The sequence below is a fragment of the Poecilia formosa genome, unplaced genomic scaffold (genome assembly GCF_000485575.1).
Source record: "Poecilia formosa unplaced genomic scaffold, Poecilia_formosa-5.1.2 Scaffold341, whole genome shotgun sequence".
Taxonomy (NCBI): domain Eukaryota; kingdom Metazoa; phylum Chordata; class Actinopteri; order Cyprinodontiformes; family Poeciliidae; genus Poecilia; species Poecilia formosa.
The window spans coordinates 265,088-286,745 of NW_006800280.1; the positions used below are offsets into that span (position 1 = coordinate 265,088).

The 21,658-nt window shown below is 37.3% G+C and overlaps 2 protein-coding genes across 3 annotated transcripts in view; both read left to right on the forward strand.

The window, feature by feature from the left end:
- Positions 1 to 21,658, forward strand: part of LOC103153146 (complement C1q-like protein 2) — a 64,225-nt gene that overhangs the window by 35,147 nt on the left and 7,420 nt on the right. The gene's annotated exons all lie outside the window — the stretch shown is intronic.
- On the forward strand, positions 1,773 to 11,747 carry LOC103153145 (complement C1q-like protein 2). Of its 2 annotated transcripts, none has more exons than XM_016661749.1 (4): positions 1,773 to 1,778; positions 3,964 to 4,239; positions 4,326 to 4,454; positions 10,898 to 11,747. In XM_016661749.1, the coding sequence occupies exons 2-4, from the start codon at positions 3,993 to 3,995 to the stop codon at positions 11,176 to 11,178; spliced, it is 657 nt and encodes a 218-aa protein (XP_016517235.1). In that variant the 5' UTR covers positions 1,773 to 1,778; positions 3,964 to 3,992; the 3' UTR covers positions 11,179 to 11,747. The 2 variants fall into 2 exon arrangements, with proteins under 2 accessions (XP_016517235.1, XP_007574019.1); XM_007573957.2 differs by lacking the exon at positions 10,898 to 11,747 and adding an exon at positions 5,708 to 6,379.

Sequence of the window (21,658 nt, forward strand, 5' to 3'; positions counted from 1 at the left end):
TATATATATATATATATTTATTTATTCTTTCTTGTGCAGGGATCTTCACAGCACCAATTGGTGGCGTTTATCACTTCAGCTTCTTCTATCATGCTGGAGGAGCACTTCCAGTACGGCTGTACCTCTACAAGAACAACATGATAGTCGCTATGACCAATGGTCATGACTCACAGTATGATGTAACCGATAATGGAGGGAACGCTGTGTTCCTGCAGCTGCTGCCAGGGGACCAGGTGTTTGTTAAAATGGCAGCAAATTCACATGTTTGGGCAGCGGAGAGTCAGACCACATTCAGTGGATGCTTAGTCTATCAAATGTAAACAAAGAAATGTCAAATTTGGGCATAAATGAACTGAATAATCTCAGTCATGCTTTAATATGTATGTAGAATTTCCTAACATTTATTAAAAAGTCTAGAACAAATGTTTTGAGATCAACTGTAATGACAAAAAATAACAAATCATTGATTACAATTCAATTCATTCTAAGCTCTACTAATAAAAGAGGTGATTTACGAATATCATGACTGTACGACCTATTTGAGTAATTTAATCACTTTAGGAGCTTTGTTTAATAACTATGATCAAACTGTTATGCTGGGGCTGGAAGCCTCTTTTAGGGTGTTTGTTTTCTTCCAGTGGGTGTGCCTGTGTGGATGCTATTGATTGTAACACCTGCTCTTTCTGCGCTGCTCACTGGAAGAAAACCTTTAAACACTTTCTACATATCAACCTTCTAATCAAACTCTACTCTTGTTCATATTATCACAGCTCCAAAACCACAATATAGTTTCATTAATGAAAATAAAAAACTGTTAAAGTATGGATATCAACTCTCAGGTGTTAAAGGTCAAGTCAAGAAATTGAAAACATGACATAAACCCCAGTGCACTGACAAACCAGATCTTCTGACAAGCGCTTTATCTAAACAGGATATAATGATTGGTGAATAAGCCCTACAATCACTCTGTCAGCAATAATTGATAAACATTAAGCAGGTAACCATAAAAAAGTCATATATAAAGCCATATAAAAGACCAGAAATCATTTAATTTTGTCTGAGTTTTGGAGACAGTATCAACATGAATTTCATTACTTGGATGTTGGTCTTATTCTGTGGTCTAACTTTGGCCCAGGATGATGTTCAGGAAACAGAAACACTGTCAAGTTTTCCTGAAATGTCAGTCTTGCTCCAAGAGCTCGGTGCTGTGAAAATAAAACTAGAAGCTGTGGAAACAAAGCTGGAAGAGACAGAAAACCAGGTTCTGGTGCTTCAAGAGAAAGATAAAGTCAATTTTTTTTACTGGTTTCTCAGTTTCACTGAGGCTTTTGAAACAGCTAGAGCCATTCTCCATTTATATATATTTTTTTATCTAGAATCATACAAGGTAGTTTTCAGTGCTGGAATAGGTGGGAATGGAGCCATTGGACCCTTCAGCACATCAAAGACCTTGGTCTACACAAGAGTCATAACGAATCTGGGCAATGCCTACAATCAGCACACTGGTAAGTTGAGTTGTTGTAATTTTCCATTCTAAATATTCTGGAAAGACTCATTTAATTGTCCAAAAATTTCACTTTCCAATTTAAACCTAAAATCTTATATAAGGGAATGAAAGCCATTATGTAATATAAAAAAATTAAACATGTATTAAAATCCTCTTAACTGTCGCCCCCAAAACACCTACATGGAAGTTAAAGGTCTCAGTTAAGGGGATAAACATTAAGTTAGAGTTTTTGACAAGGTAACAGAATTTATTTGACTCATTGTTTCCACAGGTATCTTTGTTGCACCTGTCAGAGGCATGTACTACTTCTCCTTCTTCTATCATGCTGGTGGAGGACATCCTGTGGGTCTGAACCTCATGAAAAACAATCAGGTTGTTGTGTTGAGCTCTGATCAAAAGACATCTTCTGACGGGGCTGATAATGGAGGCAATGCTGCCTTCTTGGTGCTGCAGCAGAGAGATCAGGTCTATATCCAGCTGTATGCAAATAGGCATGTTTGGGGAAACAGCTATTCAACTACTTTCAGTGGTTTTCTTCTGCATCAAGTTTGAAAAAAGATTAAACATTGATGTGATCATTTAAATGGCTTAAACCTTCTGGTCAGACAGTGTGTCAATGCCATGGTTGGTGTTTTTCTGTTTCATAAGTAAATCAATGAATCAATCTGAGAGCAGTAAAGGCCTTATTTTGCAGAAAAAAAGTATTTCTAACAAGAGCATGAAAGATATGAATGGAAAAAGAAAATTTACAAACATGTATATTCTGGAAGTATTTTTTTTCCAGAATTTTAAAACTTAAATATAAATCTCTGAGGGGACATTATGGTTTCTATGGTGTTTTAATCTGTGTAGAAATTGATTTAAGTCTGTCAATAAAGCTGGAATTGATGTGAATATAATTTACAGTCATAGTCCATAAATGAACATATGCATTTCAAAGAGGCTCATTGACAGATTAATTTACCTTTAGAAAATTAAAAAAAAAAAAACTTTTAAGCAGGTAATAAACATACTTTAAGATTACATTTCTGTATAAATATGTTTTTTTGTTGGTCTGATGTAATATTCAAATTTTAAATGTTATGCTTTCGCTGTAAGTAGAAAACCACAACAGAAATAAAGACTTTCAAACCATCTGTGTGTAACTAGTTTATATCATGTATTTCATTAAGTGTTTAAGTCCTGAAATAAACAGACATTTTCAATAAAATTCTAATTTATTGAGTCTTTAAATGAAAGACTACCGAAGTAAATAATAACTTACTTTTCAGGTGATTTTTATTCAGAGAAGTGTTTAACCAAACCAACCTGAACCTACTAGAGACTAAGTGAACCTTAGACCCATACCAGGTTATGCCCACCTTGACAGCAATAGTAGCCAACAAATGCAACTTTAAATTGGCAATGATATTTACATTACTGTTGAAGATTTTTAGCCAGTTATTCTTTACAAAATAGGTAGAAATCCAACAAATTGGAGAGTTTGTTTGTTTGTTTGTTTGTTTGTTTGTTTGTTTGTTTGTTTGTTTTTTGCTTGTTTTAGATTTTTATGTATCTGTGTTTGTGTATTTGTTGCAGTCAGTTTTTGATCTGAAATGACATTGACCTCAAATCTGCTGCTCCANAACACATCTGAATTCAATGGCTGAATTACCTCCTCACTAAAAAGTCACGTTCTCCAGAGTCCTGCTGATGAACTCATTATTTGAAGACCCTCGTCGAGAGGAGGATGAGAGAAACCAGACCCAACAATACAGATGTGCTGAAGGCCAACATCTAATACTTCACTGGCCTGAATCTTTTGCTCATTAAAAAAAAAACATACAAGCAAATTCTCAAAGTAAACAAAAAATAAATAAATAAAGGTATGTACATCAGGACAATTGATAATGGAGGGATGGCATCAGAATTATGACTTGCAACAGTGGCTGTTTAGACCAAAATTACCAGTGAGTTTGTCATGGGGGCACAGGACAAAACCATGAAACAAAGCAAAAACAAATGTCCTTAACCTAAACATATGGCTTAAGCTTCTTTGTTTTAAACAATTTGGCAAAAAATTTTACAATGAGAGCAGAGGGTCACAGAAAGCATTTTAATGGTAACATCACCGACCGTGTGAGGCTGAGGGACATCAAACAGCCACCTTATGAGAAACCCTCCCATCATTGAAATGTAGCAAATGGGAAAATGAAAACATATTCTATTCCATTTTCTGTACACCCTTGTCCCTTACTGAGGTGGGGAGGTGCTGGTGCCGATCTCCAGCTAACGTTACGGGCGAGAGGCGGAGTCACCCTGGACAGGTTGCCAACACATAACATCATTTACAAGAAATATTTCAACATCGCAAAATCACTGAAAAAGTAAACCGACCATACACAATATGTTTTCCCTACAGTTAATTATTAATCCTGAAGCTTTATAAAAACAGTAAACAAGATTAAGTCATTCAGAATACCAGCGACAGCATTCGAGAACCAGGATGAATTTCACACTGTGGTTGTTACTGAGCTTCTGTGGTCTAACTTTGGCCCAGGAAGGTTTACCTGAAACAGAAGTCACTACTGAAACCGGGTCATGCTTTCCTGATATGTGTAAGTTCCTCAAAGAGTTTGGAGCCATGAAAGCTAAACTGGAAGCTGTGGAAACAAATCTGAAAGAGAAAAGTGAAGCCGTGGAAGCAAAGCTGAAAGAGACTGAAAGTCAGGTTCTGGTGCTTAAACAGAAAGGTAAAGTATTTTTTTTATACTGGCTGAGCAGTTTCACTGATGTTTATGAAACTGATCAAACCATTTTTCATTTATATTTTATCTAGAAGCATTGAAGGTGGTTTTCAGTGCCGGTATACTTGGGGATGCAGCCATTGGACCCTTCAACACACCAACAACCTTAATCTACACAAGAGTAATAACAAATTTGGGCAACGCCTACAACCAGAACACAGGTAAGTTGAGTTGTTCTTTTCAATAATAACTCAGCATGCCTAGGTGGGACCCATGTGGGGGAAAAGAGGGCTGATTTATGGACAAACCCCATATGGGTTTGTCCGCGGGTTCCACGATGACCCCACATGGGTTTGCCCATGTAGGGCCACAGCCCACATGGGCGCTACATGGGCCCTACATGGGTAAACCCATATGGGACCCACATGGTCTGTGCTCCTTTTCCCCACATGGGGCCCACCTAGGCATGCTGGCAGGGATTTAAGTTGCAATTTTTTCATACTCTAGTAGGACCGAAATATTGATTAAATAAAATTTACTTTACTTATGAGAAGATTTTGTTACCTGTCCAGGAGCAAAACAAATATTGTGAATTCCAATTTAAACACGATAAAATTTTTCTTCTTAGCTATGGGTGATATGACTATACATATTGTGAGGATGATAGAAAAGTGTGTATCCACCTACTTTTCTATAATTTCCAACATAATTTTATTACTTATTCAAAGGGCGTGAGCAGGGTTGTAAATGGGATTAAATGGTAGCATGACTAATTAGCAAAAATTAAGGCAATAAAAAAAGTTAAAAACCATTAAATGTTTTCTGACGAGGTATAAATTTTTTGAACAACTGCCTTGCTATGGTTTTTTTTCATTTTGTGTTAAATAAGGTCTATCTCCTAAAAATCCGGTGACTATATCTAATCTTATTTTATTTCCGAGTTAGAACCTGAGCTGTATCAGTGACATCCTGGTGTCAGTCAGTGTGCGGTCACGCCTCAGTCACCATGTGCTCCAGTGTGATGCTATCCTCTGGTGTGCAATACAGAACTTTTAAATTTTACCTTCCAGCATACCCAAACTTTCTTCCACTGTTTGTTGCGCACAAAGACAGTTTCTGGCACTATAACAGGTGTTACATCATTATGTTCCCTCTACTACAATGCCATATTTGGACAATTGTAGACAGAAAAAAAGAGAGAAGAAATTAACAAAACACTCAAAAAAAATGTTATCTCAAAACTTCTCCAGAAAAATTTACATTTCCGAGATTCAAAATTTTTGCAAGTTTTTCTTAGAAACTTTCAGAGATTAATCTGAAAAATGTAATCTCTGAAAACTTCATTATTCATTAAATAACTATTTCAGGGAATGAAAGCCAGTATGTAATATAAAGTTTTTTTGGAACATGCGTCAATAATAAGTCAGAGATTTTGACAAGGCAACAGCATTTATTTGACTCAATGTTTCCACAGGTATTTTTGTTGCACCTGTTAGAGGCATGTACTACTTGTCCTTCTTTTATCATGCTGGAGGAGAACATCCAGTGCATCTGTTGCTCATGAAGAACAATGAACGTATTCTGGACAGCTCTGATCACAAGACACTGAATGACGGTGCTGATAACGGAGGTAATGCTGCCTTCGTGGAGCTGCAGCAGGGAGACCAGGTCAACGTCCAGCTGCAGCCAAACACACATGTTTGGGGAAGCCTTTATTCAACTACTTTTAGTGGCTTTCTTCTGCATCAAGTCTGAAAAAATATTGATATGAGCATTTGAATGGCTTGAACCTACTGACCAGACAGTGCGCCAATGCCATGGTTAGTGTTCAAATTATAATTAAATTGAATTAAAATTATCTATCCAACAGAGCTTGCGTTCACATAACATGAATGCCACTCTAGACATAAAAAGGTTTGAATTTATGTAATTCTGATTTTTTCTGAATTAAATTGTATTTTTTATATAAATCTGAGGGGACATTATGGTTTGTATGGTGTTTTAATCTGTGTATAGATGGATTTAAGTCTGTTGATAAAGCTTGAATTGATCTAAACAGAAATTACAGTCAGTCAATAAATAAAAATATGCATTCCAGTGAGGCTCATTGTCAGATTAAAATGTAATGTGGTGTAATATTAAAATTTTAAATTTCATGTTTTCATTAAATGTAAGTGTAAAATCATAATTAAAAGAAATAAAGGCTTTCAAACATCCATCTGTGTGTAACTAGTCTAGTAATAAAGTTCCTGACTAAACGGACTTCTTAATAATATAATTTACTGACTGGGTCTGTAAATGAAAGGTAATCTAAGTAAATAAAAAATTTACTTCTCAGATTATTTTCATTATTTTTATTTTTATTTTTTTTTTACCAAATCAACTAAAATATTACTAAGTGAACCTTAAACCAAGACCAGGTTGTACCAACTTTGGCCACATTAGTTGCCAAAAAATGCCGCCTTTAACTGGCAATGACGCTTACCTCACTGTTGATAATTAAGCACTGTTGTTCCTCCATACAAGTATCACCATGCCAGTGTGGGTTTATATTTGAGTGTGTGGATTCTACAAAGACAAACAAACAAATGCAAAATTATAACTACTAATCTATAAATACTCTTTTCACAAAGGCAACCAAAGTATCCAATAAACATGATCAAAGTCTACCACAATGCTATAAAGTTGATTACTTGCGATTCGCTGACTTTAGCTATAAAATGTATATCATTACCAAACGTAAATAGTAATCAAACCTGCTGATAACAGTCTCACGACCACGCATACACCACAAATGACGCATGTCAAAAGAAAAATGAGAACCTCAAATAACCACGTTGAATCAAGCTTAGTCATAAGAGGCTAGCAGCTCCCCAAAACATAACTAGCCCAAACGACCATAGTATTTTAAAATGCAGAGTGTAAATACACTCTTAGGCATAAAAAACAAAACAAAGGTCAAGCACCGACTCACTTCCAATGAACGCACACAACTGAGAAGCTCTAGTAAACGATGTCCATGTCTCAGTGATTCTTGAGAATAGGGACAAAACAGGTCCTATGGATAAAGCACAAAATTTGAATAAAATATACGCAAAATATAAATCTTTTCAAATATCTGACTAAACTAAACTGTGCCATGTGTGGACAACAATGTATATTTTCCTGGTGTTTGCTGAGTATTTTTTTATTTTAAACATTGTAGTAGGTGGCCGGTGTCTTTAAAATCCCTTGTCCTGGAGCAGAACTTAATACAATAGTTTAAAAAGATTAAAGTAATACTAAGATAGTATATTATGACAATTAAGTATGAGTAGTCATATAAATAATTATAAAAGTATCAATAAATTGAATTAAAAATCATTTTTATATATTTTCCAACTCCATAAAAATTTGTCCCTAGTTTTTGTCAACACCATCAGACATAAAAAGAATGTAAAAAAAAAATCAGGCATTATTGGGGGGCACCAGAACTTCTGGGACCCCATGACCTCTTCCTTTCTCTTCCTTTTCTAAGAGGGCTAGTTAGCTCTGGTTAGCTTAAGTTATTCTTTAGTTTTTTCTTCTGTTTTATTCCTAAGTTGTTTGTCACAACCATGATGTGTCAACACCATAACTGACAATTTACAAAACTTTGATGAAATTTTATGAAATAAAAGCTTAATTTTGGTAAACTGTAAAGATTTCATGGACCTGATGAGCTACAATATGGCCTCCTTCAGAATAACATCATATAAATTGAGGTAGTTTGGCATTTCGTCAACTCCAACAGAGTTTTTGAGACTCTTTCAGTGAAATTGTTTACAAATCTCACTTAAAGCACAACTGAAGCAGGTCCATCTGTGGTTGCTTCTTGAAGGAGTTCTTGCCAAGTGATTGAATTGAGGTAGAGAGGTGGTGCGTCCTGATTGGCTGGGTGAAGGCGTGGTGGTAGGTGATGTCAGAAGAATCTTACCATACAACAATACCATAGTAACTCCATCTCTCTCACTATTCCCCATGTGCCTCACTCTCACAAATAAGCATGGTGCCATTGATGTTCTTTAGTGTTTTTTATACCATAAAAAACACCAAAACAAACAAAAAAAACAGGTATATAAATAGTAGCCATGGCAACGGCACATACTCCCACTTCCGGGCCTTGATGACCGAGTCTGAGAATCCAGAAAAACCTCAGAGACGTCTGTTTGGTCCTCAGCCTCTACGCGTCGCAGTGGGAAAGCAGTGACCTAATCTCTGGTCCCATATGACCCACGGCCTTGGCTGCCTCCAAGATGGCTCTCCTGTACATCCCTTTCTTCTTGCGGTTGAAGCGGGACCTGAAGAGCTCTCTGAAGGGCGACAGCTTGGCTACGGACAGTTGGGAGGTGGTGGGCGAGCTGCATCATTATCAACTATTCACTCATAAGTGTGCACTTCATAAAACTTAAAACAAAAAAAAACCCTCATGTAATCTGGGGAAAGTAAGAAAACGGCAATTTTACTGGTAACAGTGACCAAAGAATATTAACGTTGTTCGTACAAAGCCAGAAAAGACTTTATTGAAAACAGACTTAAAACAATTACCTGTGTTTTGTTATGTCACCACAGAGTGGCCTGGCATAACTACTACAACATTTTCAGTAGTTCTGCATCCTGTTGTGTGGATGCACATTTTATTTTAATTGTTTACAAAAATTTACTGTGTTCATCTCCGGCACCTCAAATGGCTTAATCAACTTAAGAAGCATCCTCTGCTTTTTCATAGACTTGAGTCTTTCTTCCTGCATGTCTGCCTTTGCCCAAGATTCTGCCAGACCACAAGGCACAGAAATGTCCCGACTAAACTAAGAATCAATAGTTCCAGAGTCACTCAAGAATCCTCAAGTCAAGTTTATTTTTGTGGAACATTTTCAGCAACAAGGCAGTTCAAAGTGCTTTACATCATAAACATATATTTTCAGCAATTATGAGAGATGCCATAAACATTACATTTTGTCAAATGTCACCATTGAAATATGTTTTCGGCTATTTTGCAATTTTGTGGAAGTTTGTTCTAGATTTTTGGTGCATAGAAGCTGAATGCTGCTTCTCCATGTTTGGTTCTGGTTCTGATGCAGAGCAGAACCAGAACCAGAAGGCCTCAGAGGTCTGGAAGGTTGATACAGCAACAGCAGATCTTTAGCGTATTTCCTGGTTTTAGAGAGAATGCCAGCAGCAGCATCCTGGATCAGCTGCAGCTGGAGGAGTGATTGTTTAGGCAGAGCGGTGTTGCAGTAGATCTTGCTGGGACATCAGTCCTCTAATGCTGGAGATGTTCTTCAGGTGATAGAAGGCCAATTTTGTTTCTGTCTTTATGTGACTGAAGGTTCAGGTCAGAGTCCATCACTACTCCCTGATTTTGGCCCTCATCTCTAGTTTCTATCTGTAATAACTGAAGCTGTGTCCTGACTCTAGATCTTTCCTCTTAAGGTCCAAAGATAACTTCAGTTCAATATTTCAATGCTTTGTAAACATTCCCATTGATAATAAAACTTTAAACATTTCTACATATCAACTTCCTACTTAAGCTCTAACCTCTTTCATATTGTAACAGCTTGAATTTATTTCCAAGTTTTAGTGAGAACAGTGATCTGAGGGTCTTCCAAAACAACAAAATTGTTTCATTAATAATAATCCATATCAGTTTAAGTATGGATATCAATTCTTAGTCCTTCAAGGTTAAGTCAAGCAACTGGAGACACAGCATTCCCTTCAGGACACTGACAAAGCAGATCTTCTGATAAATGCTTTATCTAACCAGGATATAATGATTGGTGAATAGACCCTATAATCACTCTGTCAACAATTATTGTTAAATATTAACCAGGTAACCATAAAACCATATAAAAGGACCAGAAATCATTTCATTTAGTCTGAGTTTTGGGGACAGCATCAACATGAATTTCACTACTTGGATGTTGGTCTTGTTCTGTGGTCTAACTTTGGCCCAGGATGATGTTAATGAAACAGAAACACTGTCAAGTTTTCCTGAAATGTCAATCTTGCTCCAAGAGCTCGGTGCTGTGAAAGCAAAACTGGAAGCTGTGGAAACAAAGCTGAAAGAAACTGAAAACCAGGTTCTGGTGCTTAATGAGAAAGGTAAAGTAATTTATTTACTGGTTTAGCAGTTTCACAAAGGCTTTTGAAACAGCTGGAACCTTTCTATATTTATATTTTTGTCTAGCATCAACCAAGGTAGTTTTCAGTGCTGAAATAGGTGGGAATGCAGCCATTGGACCCTTCAGCACATCAAAAACTCTGATCTACGCAAGAGTACTAGCAAATCTGGGCAATGCCTACAATCAGCACACTGGTAGGTTGAGTTGTTCTTTTTAGTAATAACTGTATTTAAATTGACATTCTAAATATTCTGGTAAGACAAATTTATCCATCAGAAAATTTAACTTTTTAATTTTAACATAATACAATCTTACATCAGGGAATGAAAGCCAGCATGTAAAATAAAAATTGATACATGCATTAAAATTCCCTTTACTGTCAACTCCAAACATTTACATTTTGGCCAATGGGCTCATGAGGACACATACCTGTGTCAGTTATGGTTAAGGGTTAAATTTTTAGGCCCAGTGTTGCTTTGTTTTTAACAAAGTAACAGAATTTATTTGACTCTTTGTTCCCACAGGTATCTTTGTTGCACCTGTCAGAGGCATGTACTACTTCTCCTTCTTCTATCATGCTGGTGGAGGACATCCTGTGGGTCTGAACCTCATGAAGAACAATCAGGTTGTTGTGCGGAGTGCTGAACACCAGTCATCTAATGACTGGAATGATAACGGAGGCAATGCTGCCTTTGTGGAGCTGCAGCAGGGAGACCACGTCTACGTCCAGCTGGATGCAAACCAACATGTTTGGGGAAGTGGCTATTCAACTACTTTCAGTGGTTTTCTTCTGCATCAAGTCTGAAAAACGATTGAACATTGATGTGATCATGTAAATGGCTTAAACCTTCTGATCACACAGCGTGTCAATATCATGGTTAGTGTCTTTCAGTTTCATAAGCAAATCACAAAGTCAATCTGAGAGCAGTAAAGGCCTTATGTTGCAGAAAAGATTATTTCTAACAAGAGCATGAAAGATATGAATGGAAAAAGAAAATATACAAACATGTACATTCTGGAAGTTTTTTTCCAGAATATTAAAACTTAAAGATAAATCTCTGAGTGGACATTATGGTTTCTATGGTGTTTTAATCTGTGTAGAAATGGATTTAAGTCTGTCAATAAAGCTGGAATTGATATGAATATAATTTACAGTCACAGTCAATAAATGAACATATGCATTTCAATGAGGCTCATTGTCAGATTAATTAGAAAATTTAAAGCTTTGAAGCAGGTAAAAAACATACTTTAAGATTACATTTCTATATAATTTTTTGTTGTTGGTCTGATGTAATATTCATATTTTAAATGTTATGTTTTCACTAACTGTAAGTAGAAAATCACAACACAAATAAAGACTTTCAAACCATTTGTGTGTAACTAGTCTATGTCATGTATTTCATTAAGTGTTTAAATTATGAAATAAACAGGCATTTCAATAAAATTCAAATTTATTGAATCTTTAAATGAAAGACTACCTAAGTAAATAATAACTTACTTTTCAGGTGATTTTTATTCAGAGAAAAGTTTAACCAAACCAACCTTTACTTACTAGAGACTAAGTGAACCTTAGACCCATACCAGGTTATGCCCACCTTGACAGCAATAGTTGCCAACAAATGCAACTTTAAATTGACAATATTTATATTACCGTTGAAGATTTTTAGCTAGTTATTCTTTACAAAATACGTAGAAATCCAACACATTGAAATTTTTTAAGCATGAATAACCTGTTTAAGGCCACACACCACGGCACTGGTTTTAAATTTAAATACTAGGCTTCCCTAAAAGTTAGTTTTTTTTTTGTTTGTTTGTTTTTTGCTTGTTTTAGATTTTTATGTATCTGTGTTTGTGTATTTGTTGCAGTCAGTTTTTGATCTGAAATGACATTGACCTCAAATCTGCTGCTCCAACAGGGTCAGTTAGAATCACTTTCAACAACAACACAATGATTCTTCCTTATGACACTTCCACTGAACCAATCTGCTGTATAACGAGATTAAATGGTCAAAATAAACAGCTAAAAATTAACAGCTGGTCAACCAAGCTCAGCTTATAACTGAAGGTATCAAAGTATTTCTATTTTCTATTGTGCTGCTTTGATCTTGGCTCTCCCATATCTTTATTCATCTGTAGATAAGTCATTTCCTGAGAATCCATGCTGTAGTCAACACCACTAAGATACATATTCTTCTACTTATCATCTTTCCTTGTTTCTCTTCCACAAAATGATCAGATAAAAGATGTTCAACATGCCAGTTTAAACTTTGAATTATTTGCAAACCGACTGAGCTCTGCAACATTAAAACATGGATAGAACTGTAACTACATTAATCATAGCTCTTCTTCTCTTCAGTTTCTGTCGGTTTCTGGTGGCGCAGCTCTGTGCTGCCTTCAGGAGAATGGGACATCAGAGTATCATCCATAAAATTTCACCCACATGGCATTTATNCTTTATTAAGCTGACATTTAAAATGGTCTCAGATCGACAAGCAGAAAACCTCTGCTGACCAAAAGGTTTACAAAGGTCTGTCCAAAATTTCCAAATCAACATCTACATGATCCGTAGGGCCTTTGAGAAATGGCTTTCAGCCATTTAATTTACTTTTCTTTAAACAAAGTGTTTTGTATGTAGTTTTTATTTTCCGCCACTAGGTGGCTGCTCGATCCCGTTGATACATAGTTCTCAACATTGTGTAGTTCAGACATTGTTTACTAGGCCGTCTCAGCTGTGTGTGTTCATTGGAAGTGAGTAATACTGTCGGTACTTGACCTTTGCTTTTTTTTTATGCCTAGGAGCTGTACTTACACTCTGTATTTTATGGTGGTTTGGATTAGTTATCTGTATATTCTTGGTCGCTAACCGCTAGCCTTTTATGGTTAAGCTAGATTCAACGAGTTGTTTGAGGTTCTCTTGAAATGCATTCTTTGAGGTGTATGATTTATCGGGAAACTATTATGGGCATATTTGATAACTATGTTTGGTAATGATGTAAACTTTTATAGCTAAAGTCAGCTAATCATAGGTAATCAACTTCATAGCTTTGTGGTAGACTTTGATCACATGTTTATTCGCTTTGTGGATATTTTTGGTTGCCTTTGTGAAGATAGTATTTACAGATTAGTAGTTGTAATTTCGTATTTGTTTTTGTAGAATCCACACACACAAGCTTGCATGTAAACCCACACTGGCATTGAAGTATTTGTAAGGAGGAACATCAGTACCTAATTATCAACAGTGACGTAAATGTCATTGCTAGTTAAAGACAACAATTATTAGCAACTAATGACACCAACGTAGGTAGAAACTGGTATGAATCTTCAGGTTCACTTATTCATGTTGTAATTGGTTCAGGTTCGTTTGTTAAAGCTTTTCCATCAATAAATAAAAATCATCTGAAAAGTTAATTTTCAGATGATTGACTGACTGTAATTTCTGTTCAGATTAATTCAAGCTTTATTGACAGACTTAAATTAATTTATACACAGATTAAGACATAGAAACCATAATGTCCCCTCAGAGATTTATATTTATAATTGTAAAATTCTGGAAAAATCTGAAATGGAATCAATTCAAACATTTCTATGCTTTTCTGAATAACCTGTTAGTGTGTATATTTTCTTTTTTCATTTATACCTTTGAGGCTTTTGTTAGGGTACTCTTTTCTGCAAAGTCACTGATGTCTCAGAGTGACGTTCATGTAATGTGGAAGTAAGTTTTGTTGGATGGATCATTTTAATTTTATTATGAAGCCTAGGCTCAAATTCAAGCTGGAAGACTTCTGCCTTGCCTGCTCCATCCAAGCGCTGCGACATGCTCATCAGCTCCACCCTCAGCGCCGAACCTCGACCCACTTCATCCAATCATCAATCAAGCTTCAGCTTATAAGGATCCACACCCACGGCGTCAGTCGCTTTCCAGCTGTGCTCAACCCACCTCCACCCCTTCTTCACCCGCACCCTGTGGCTCTCCAGGATATCATCCTTTTCCAACCTCCACCACCAGTGTTTGCACCACCAGTGTTTGGCCCCGGGGGAAAGCATCCCTAATCAGCATTGGGGGTGCTCACCTGAATTCTGTCGGGATTCAGAAGGTTGGCAGCTTTTTCACCAGTAGAGGGAGCCAGGGATGGAGTCGGCGGCTGCACACCTGTTTCCCATTCGCTCGTCTGGAGGAGTATAAGTGGAGGAGGACGCTGACACTTCCCCGCCAGAGTGTTAGCCAGTAATGGTATCAGCCTACCTCAAGCCATCTGATCCTAGACCTTGTTTCCAGCCTCTGATCTACCTTGTTTCTGTGTTCACAGCTACCCTGGGCCACCGAGCCAGCCACCATCCTCGAGACGTCCCAGGTCTTGTCTGTCCGTCAGCTGCCGCCGCCCCTGTTCCTAGCCCGCCGACCAACCACTGGATCCTCACCTTTTTCCCCAGGCCATTAACCCCCAGATCAGGTATCCCTCCAAACCACCTTTCCCCGGCACAATCCCGGAACCTGACTAACCCCCTCCGTCTCTTCCTAGTTTCCCCGAGAGCCGTCAGAGGAAAGATTACACTGGTTGTTGTACTCACTGTAAATAAATTTCACGATTGCATTGCCTGTCTCTGGAGTGTTTCTGCATGTGGGTTAGAAAACTCGACACCAACATGACAAATTCACTGCAATTCACAGCTCAAATCTTCAGCCGGGGCCCGAGCGCCAAAGAAGTGTTATTCAATTTGTCATTAAATCTTTTAATCGTTCCTTTTCTCCGTATGAGTCTTTCCAGATTGAAATAATTTTTTTAACGGATTAGCAAATCAAATTGAAAAAGACTAACCATGGTCAGTAGTTTCAAGCCATTCAAATGATCACATCAACGTTTTTTCAGGCTTTATGCAGAAGAAAGACACTAAAAGTAGTTGTGTGGCTGTTTCCCCAAACATATGTTTGCACCCAGCTGGACGTAGACCTGGTCTCTCTGCTGCAGCTCCATGAAGGCTGCATTGCCTCCATTATCAGCCCCATCATTCAGCGCCATCTTATCAGCGGTCATTGTTCTTCTTAAGGTTTGAACACACAGGATGTTCTCCACCAGCATGATAGAAGGAGAAGTAGTACATGCCTCTAACAGATGCAACAAAAATACCTGTGGAAACATTGAGTCAAATACATTCTGTTGCTTTGTCAGAATTTGTTTTATGTTTTTGAACAAATTATGTCCAAAAACATAAATTGTACTGACTTTTGTGTTGCATACTGGCTTTCATTCCCTGAAATAGTGCTGGATGATGTGGAAAAAAATAATATACCATCATATGGACTATTTCATATCACAAAAAGGATATATATCCCAATATACCACATTTGAATACATGTTCAGCTTAGTCTTTCTGTCTAAAAGTACTCCCTCTAAATACCTTGATCTCTGTAAAATTTCCCCTTATTCTTTGTCACTTCCTTGATTCCAGTTTCATTCATTAAACAAAATGGTTACTCATTGACTCTGGCTTTAGCCCCCCTGGCATTTCTCTCTTTTCTCCGTTTCCTCTTGTCTAACCCTTTGCATTCACTCTTATCCTTTGGGAGTTCTGCAAAGTTTACACATATATGTTTTCTTCAAGTTGCTGAAATTATCAAAGCTTTAAAGAGAGAAGACGTCATCATTGTAGGCATAAAAGAAGATATCTAGCAGAAAAGCAGAAAAATCTCATCACTAATGAATATGCAAGCGCATGTGCTGACGGGGGGACCGAAGCTGCCAAGGAGCAGTTAATATAGTTTGCATGTATTTTTTATGATGTTTTGTCTGTAATGTAACAAATTACCAGAGTTTTAGACTTCCATATGTCAACTATGAACTGTCTTGTCTTAATCTGGTTCAATAATATCTTAAAAACTGAAGTAAAACCGACTCTTGCCCAAGGCGACTTGTATCCATGGAAGGGTAACTAATGTTTGAGGCAATGTTGTTGCCCTCCTGCAGGAAGGAACGGGTTTCCCATGCAGAAGTATGCATGGCCATACAGACTTGGGTTATTACATTGCCTATGAAAGGTATTCACCCCTGTGGATGTTTTACCCTTTTTTGTTGTCTTCATGAATCAATCATGACCAACAAAATTTTTATTTCATTTTCTTTTTTTACAAAGGGTCACAACAAACAGTAGTGATTCATGCCCTGATGTTGCCATTTATCTCCACAACAAGCAGCAGAACAAAGCCAAAATGCATCAGCACGATGATTACCTGAGTAATTACTATGCTAATTTGGGGGTGCAGACTACCGGAGCAGACTGAATCATTGACATGAACTCACTGACTCATCTCTGCTTAAGCTTAGCCGAGCTGAAAAGATACCAGGAAGTTGAACTGAAATAACAAACCAGAGGTGTAGCTTTTCCCAGTGACACATTGCCTAGTCTGTTTTTTTCAATAGGCTCACTGTACCAGGGGCAAGTTAGGGAAACGGGTTAATAGAGATGATAATTGGTGACCCATGAGTTCTGAATGATTAATTTGGGACTCGCACATCTTTCTTCCATAAGGATTAAACTTTGAAGCCCATCAAAGCTGTATTTGAGGAAAAAATACATCAAAATGTTGGACTTTCCACAACCTAACGTACCTCTTACATGAGTCTGTAAGAGGTACGTTAGGTTGTGAAAATAGTTTTTGTGTTGGTTTGATGAAATATTCTATTCTTAATTGTTTTTAGTAGTTGTAAGCAGAAAAAAAATAATTAAATCTTATGAATATAATGTGCTTATCTTGGTACGACAGAGTATTAAGGCCATACTAATAAAAAATTATACGAATAATGTTATAATTATTCTATGAAAAAAATACATACAGCTTTATTCTTTTTATTTTGACTTAATTCTTGTATTATTTTGACTATTCTGATAGTATTGTTTTTATTCTCACAATTTTATGATTTTATTCTCATACTTATGACTTTATTTTATGTTTTTTTAATTTCTTAAAAAACAAAATTTCTTAATTATCAAACTTAATTGTTAACAGCTTTTTTTTTGTGGTTGCACGAACTGAAGATGGGTCACCCGGTTGGCTGAACATGACATCTGCTACACTCTTCCTGGGCATCGCACTAAACCCGTGGGAGGGTTAAACAGTTAAATCTAGTTGAAAGGTTTGTAAAAAGAGTAGAAAAAGCAAGCATTCTTGCTTCTACTTTTCCTCCTCTGGATTTCTGACACACCCACCTGAATCTGGGAATCTCCACCTCCTCCTCCTGTGGGTCACAAGGGTAGGCTTTGCTTTCATGTCCATTATTTAGCATAGTTTGTTGAAAAACAAAACAAATGAATAGATTTACAGTTTTAGTGGGTCATGCACATTATACATGAGAGCCTAGGTTTGTGCTGGTTTTGTGTCCCTAGAGATGTTGTTGTACTCTTGTGTATCACGTGAACTGATAGTTTTGTGCATACCACCCTTTTTTTTTTAAAAGGTTTTGTTGGCTCTAGTGGCCTTTATTTGAAAGTAGTTTGACAGGAAAGAGGGTTATGAGAGAGGGGAAGACATGTGGCAAATGTCGCCAGGCTGGGAATCAAACCTGCGACCACCAGCATGGGGACTAAGGCCTCAATACATGGGTTGTGTTTTGGCCCTGTGCCACCACAGCACCTGTGCATATCACCCTTTGATAATATCCTTCAGGCGCCCCTGCCTGGGGTTTGCTTTCATTCTTTCAAGCATGTTCCAGAAACTTAATGTCCATGGCAACCATTCAGGGGGTGCCTAAGCGCTTGCTCTCACTGAATGACCTTTTTTCCATGTAGCTCCTTCTCAGAGCTGCAGTTTCCGAGTCTCACAGAGCAGCCCTCCTGCACGACTCCCCCAATCAGCTCCTTCAGACCACCCATTAGCAATTAGCAAACACCTGGTTAAACTGCACATCTGCTGAGGTCATTATACAAGTGGTACTTCTCAGAGAAACTTTGTGAAGACATAGTGTCAGAAAGAGCAGGAGCTTCTTAAAGAGACAGATGCCATTAAATTACAGTCAGTTTCTTTAAGTCAGTGTTTCTCAACCTTTTTTGGGCCAGCGCCCCCCAAGCCTTTATCCAGGTCCCTCACCGCCCCCACCAAAGAATTTGTAGGCTACTTTGCACTGACCATTATTTTATTATTAATATTACTATCAATATTGTAGATGTTTTGATTTTTATGCTTGTTTCTGTATTTATCATCAAAATAATTTCCCAGAGAACAAAAAAGCCATGTGAACAGAAATTATTTTAACAGGTCTCTACGAAAAATGCAATGAACATTCAACTTAAAATTGGTAGGCCTAATAGCAGCCATTCAGAGTGGAAAAAATATTTGTATTTTTTACCATTTTCTTTTTGTTAAATATTCCACAAAATGATCAGATAAAAGATGTTCAACATGCCAGTTTAAACTTTGATCTATTTGCAAAATGACTGAGCTCTGCAACATTAAAACATGGATAGAACTGTAACTACATTAATCATAACTCTTCTGCTCTTCAGTGTTTTTGTGAGTTTCTGGTGGCGCAGCTCTGTGCTGCCTTCAGGAGAATGGGACATCAGAGTATCATCCATAAAATTTCACCCACATGGCATTTATTGTGCAAACCACAGCCTTCAGTGGAAAAACAAAAGTTCCAGGTCCTTTTAATGCCATAGAAATATGAGACAGAAACATGGATTATATCTTCATATAGACCTGTCTATTGATTTATAGATTAATAGTTTTACTGGATAGAAAGAACAAATCTGGTTCTTAATCAAATCCTAATGAGTGTCGTGGAGTGTCATTTAGTTTCCTTTGATTAGTATTGTCCTCTCTTGGTTGGCTATGTCCACTTTAGTTTCTTTCCTGTTAGATTTATTTTATCGTTTATTGACGTTCACCATCAGTAATCTTCACTCATCACCTGCTGCGCTGCTTAATCGTCACGTGTTTCACATAATATGTTGATTTTTTCACTGTTCAACGTCGGATTCTCTGTTTTTATTCCATAATTCACATCTAGTTCGTCGCTCCNTTGCTGCGCATTTGCACCTGTCGGCCACCGTACATTCAGCAGAGCGCTTGCTCCCCCCACTCCCCCTCTCTGAACGGCTCAGAGTAAAGGCAGCAGCAGAAACTGCGTCTGAATGAGGTAAACGATCTGTCAGAAGTTTTGCCATGAATATCGCTCGTTTATAACATCTTGTTGTCAGTTTGCTTTCATATATTGAACTAAATCTTTTTGGTTAAGCCGTTTTAATTCTGGGATTGTCACATGTCCAAAATTTTACTGCTAACTTTGTTTAAAAGTTAGCTTGTCTAGTCACAAAGATTTAGAACAGTGTTTCTCAACCTTTTTTGGGCCAGCGCCCCCCTAGCCTTTATCCAGGTCCCTCACCGCCCCCCACCAAAGAATTTGTAGGCTACTTTGCACTGATTATTATTTTATTATTAATATTACTATCACTATTGTAGATGTTTTGATTTTTATGATTGTTTCTGTATTTATTATCAAAAATAATTTCCCAGAGAACAAAAAAAGCCATGTGAACAGAAATTATTTTCACAGGTCTCTACGAAAAATGCAATGAACATTCAACTTAAAATTGGTAGGCCTAACAGCAGCCAATCAGAGTGGAAAAAATATTCTTGTTTTTTACCATTGTCTATTTGTTAAATATTCCACAAAATGACCAGATAAAAGATGTTCAACATGCCAGTTTAAACTTTGAACTATTTGCAAAACAACTGAGCTCTGCAACATTAAAACATGGATAGAACTGTAACTACATTAATCATAGCTCTTCTTCTCTTCAGTGTTTTTGTGAGTTTCTGGTGGCGCAGCTCTGTGCTGCCTTCAGGAGAATGGGACACAAGAGTATCATCCATAAAATTTCACCCACATGGCATTTATTGTGCAAACCAGAGCTTCAGTGGAAAAACAAAAGTTCCAGGTCCTTTTAATGCCATACAAATATGAGACAGAAACATGGATTATATCTTTATATAGATGTGTCTATTGATTTATAGATTAATAGTTTTACTGGACAGAAATGACAAAGAATAAATCTGGTTCTTAATCAAATCCTAATGAGTCAAATTGAAAGTGTCGTGTTTAGTTTCCTTTGATTAGTATTATCCTCTCTTGGTTTATTGCTATGTCCACTTTAGTTTCTTTCCTGTTAGATTTATTTTATCATTTATTGACGCTCACCATCAGTAATCTTCACTCATCACCTGCTGCTAATCATCATGTGTTGATTTTTCACTGCTCAGCGTCGGATTCTCTGTTTTTATTCCATAATTCACATCTAGTTCGTCGCTCCGTTTTATGTCCCGCTTCTCCTGTTTCAGAGTTTCGCGCAATGTGCGTGTCTATTTTTTTTTTTAACCCCCTATGGTGCAGGGCGGTCGGGAAGCATATCGATGGGGAAAAGGCAGACTGACATAAACCTTTTAAAACAACGGAAACATATTCTGATTATTGAAATTTAAAAGTGCTGTGGTACCTTTGTTCCATCACACCCGTTTCACACCGGACCACTTACAGCTCCGGTGTTAACGCTATAAAATGAACGCTCTCTACCAAGTCAACCAGAGCTAAGCACGCCCTGTTCACGTGATCCGTATGAGCTTACAGCATGATCAATTTGCACAATATTCTGAGCAGAATAACTTTTATCAAACAAAGAAAGATCAAATTATAAATCAATGAACAAGTTAAAAGATAAAAAGATAATAAAAAGAATAATGATTATCAAAGAACATAAAAGATAATAAAAAGATAAAAATACAAAATACCAGATCACAGACAAAGTGAATCACAGCAACGTCATCAGGCGGTGTAACGCTGAACTGATGCGGTGAAGCTACTAGTAGCAGGAGAGGAGCTGCTCCAAAAGCTACAAACACTGAAGAGAAGAAGGAGAGCTGCCATCGATACAGTTGCAGCCAGGCATGTTTTAATGTTACACAATACAATTTTAACAAGTTGCTCAAAGTCTAAACTGGTATTGTTGTGCATTTAAGGTGTAAAGTTTACCTTTGACCAAACGCCCCCCAAAGGAATCCCAGCGACCCCCTTTTGTAAAAATTTCCACCAGCGCCCCCTGCCGTCCTCTGAACGCCCCGCGGGGGGCGGTACCGCCCACGTTGAGAACCGCTAATTTAGAATGAGACTGAAACAGCAGCAAAATTAGCCTTTTTATTACTTAAAATGAGCAACACCTGATTATACTCGACCACTTAACATGTACTTATATAATATAATTTTATATTATATAGATATTTAGGAGAACAGCAGTGC

Bases quoted from the DNA above. Each gene is read 5' to 3' on its own strand.
- LOC103153145 (XM_016661749.1), top strand. From the start codon at position 3,993: ATGAATTTCACACTGTGGTTGTTACTGAGCTTCTGTGGTCTAACTTTG. The intron at 4,240-4,325 runs GTAAAGTATTTT...TATTTTATCTAG, and splicing joins TCTGGTGCTTAAACAGAAAG to AAGCATTGAAGGTGGTTTTC. The intron at 4,455-10,897 runs GTAAGTTGAGTT...TTGTTCCCACAG, and splicing joins CGCCTACAACCAGAACACAG to GTATCTTTGTTGCACCTGTC.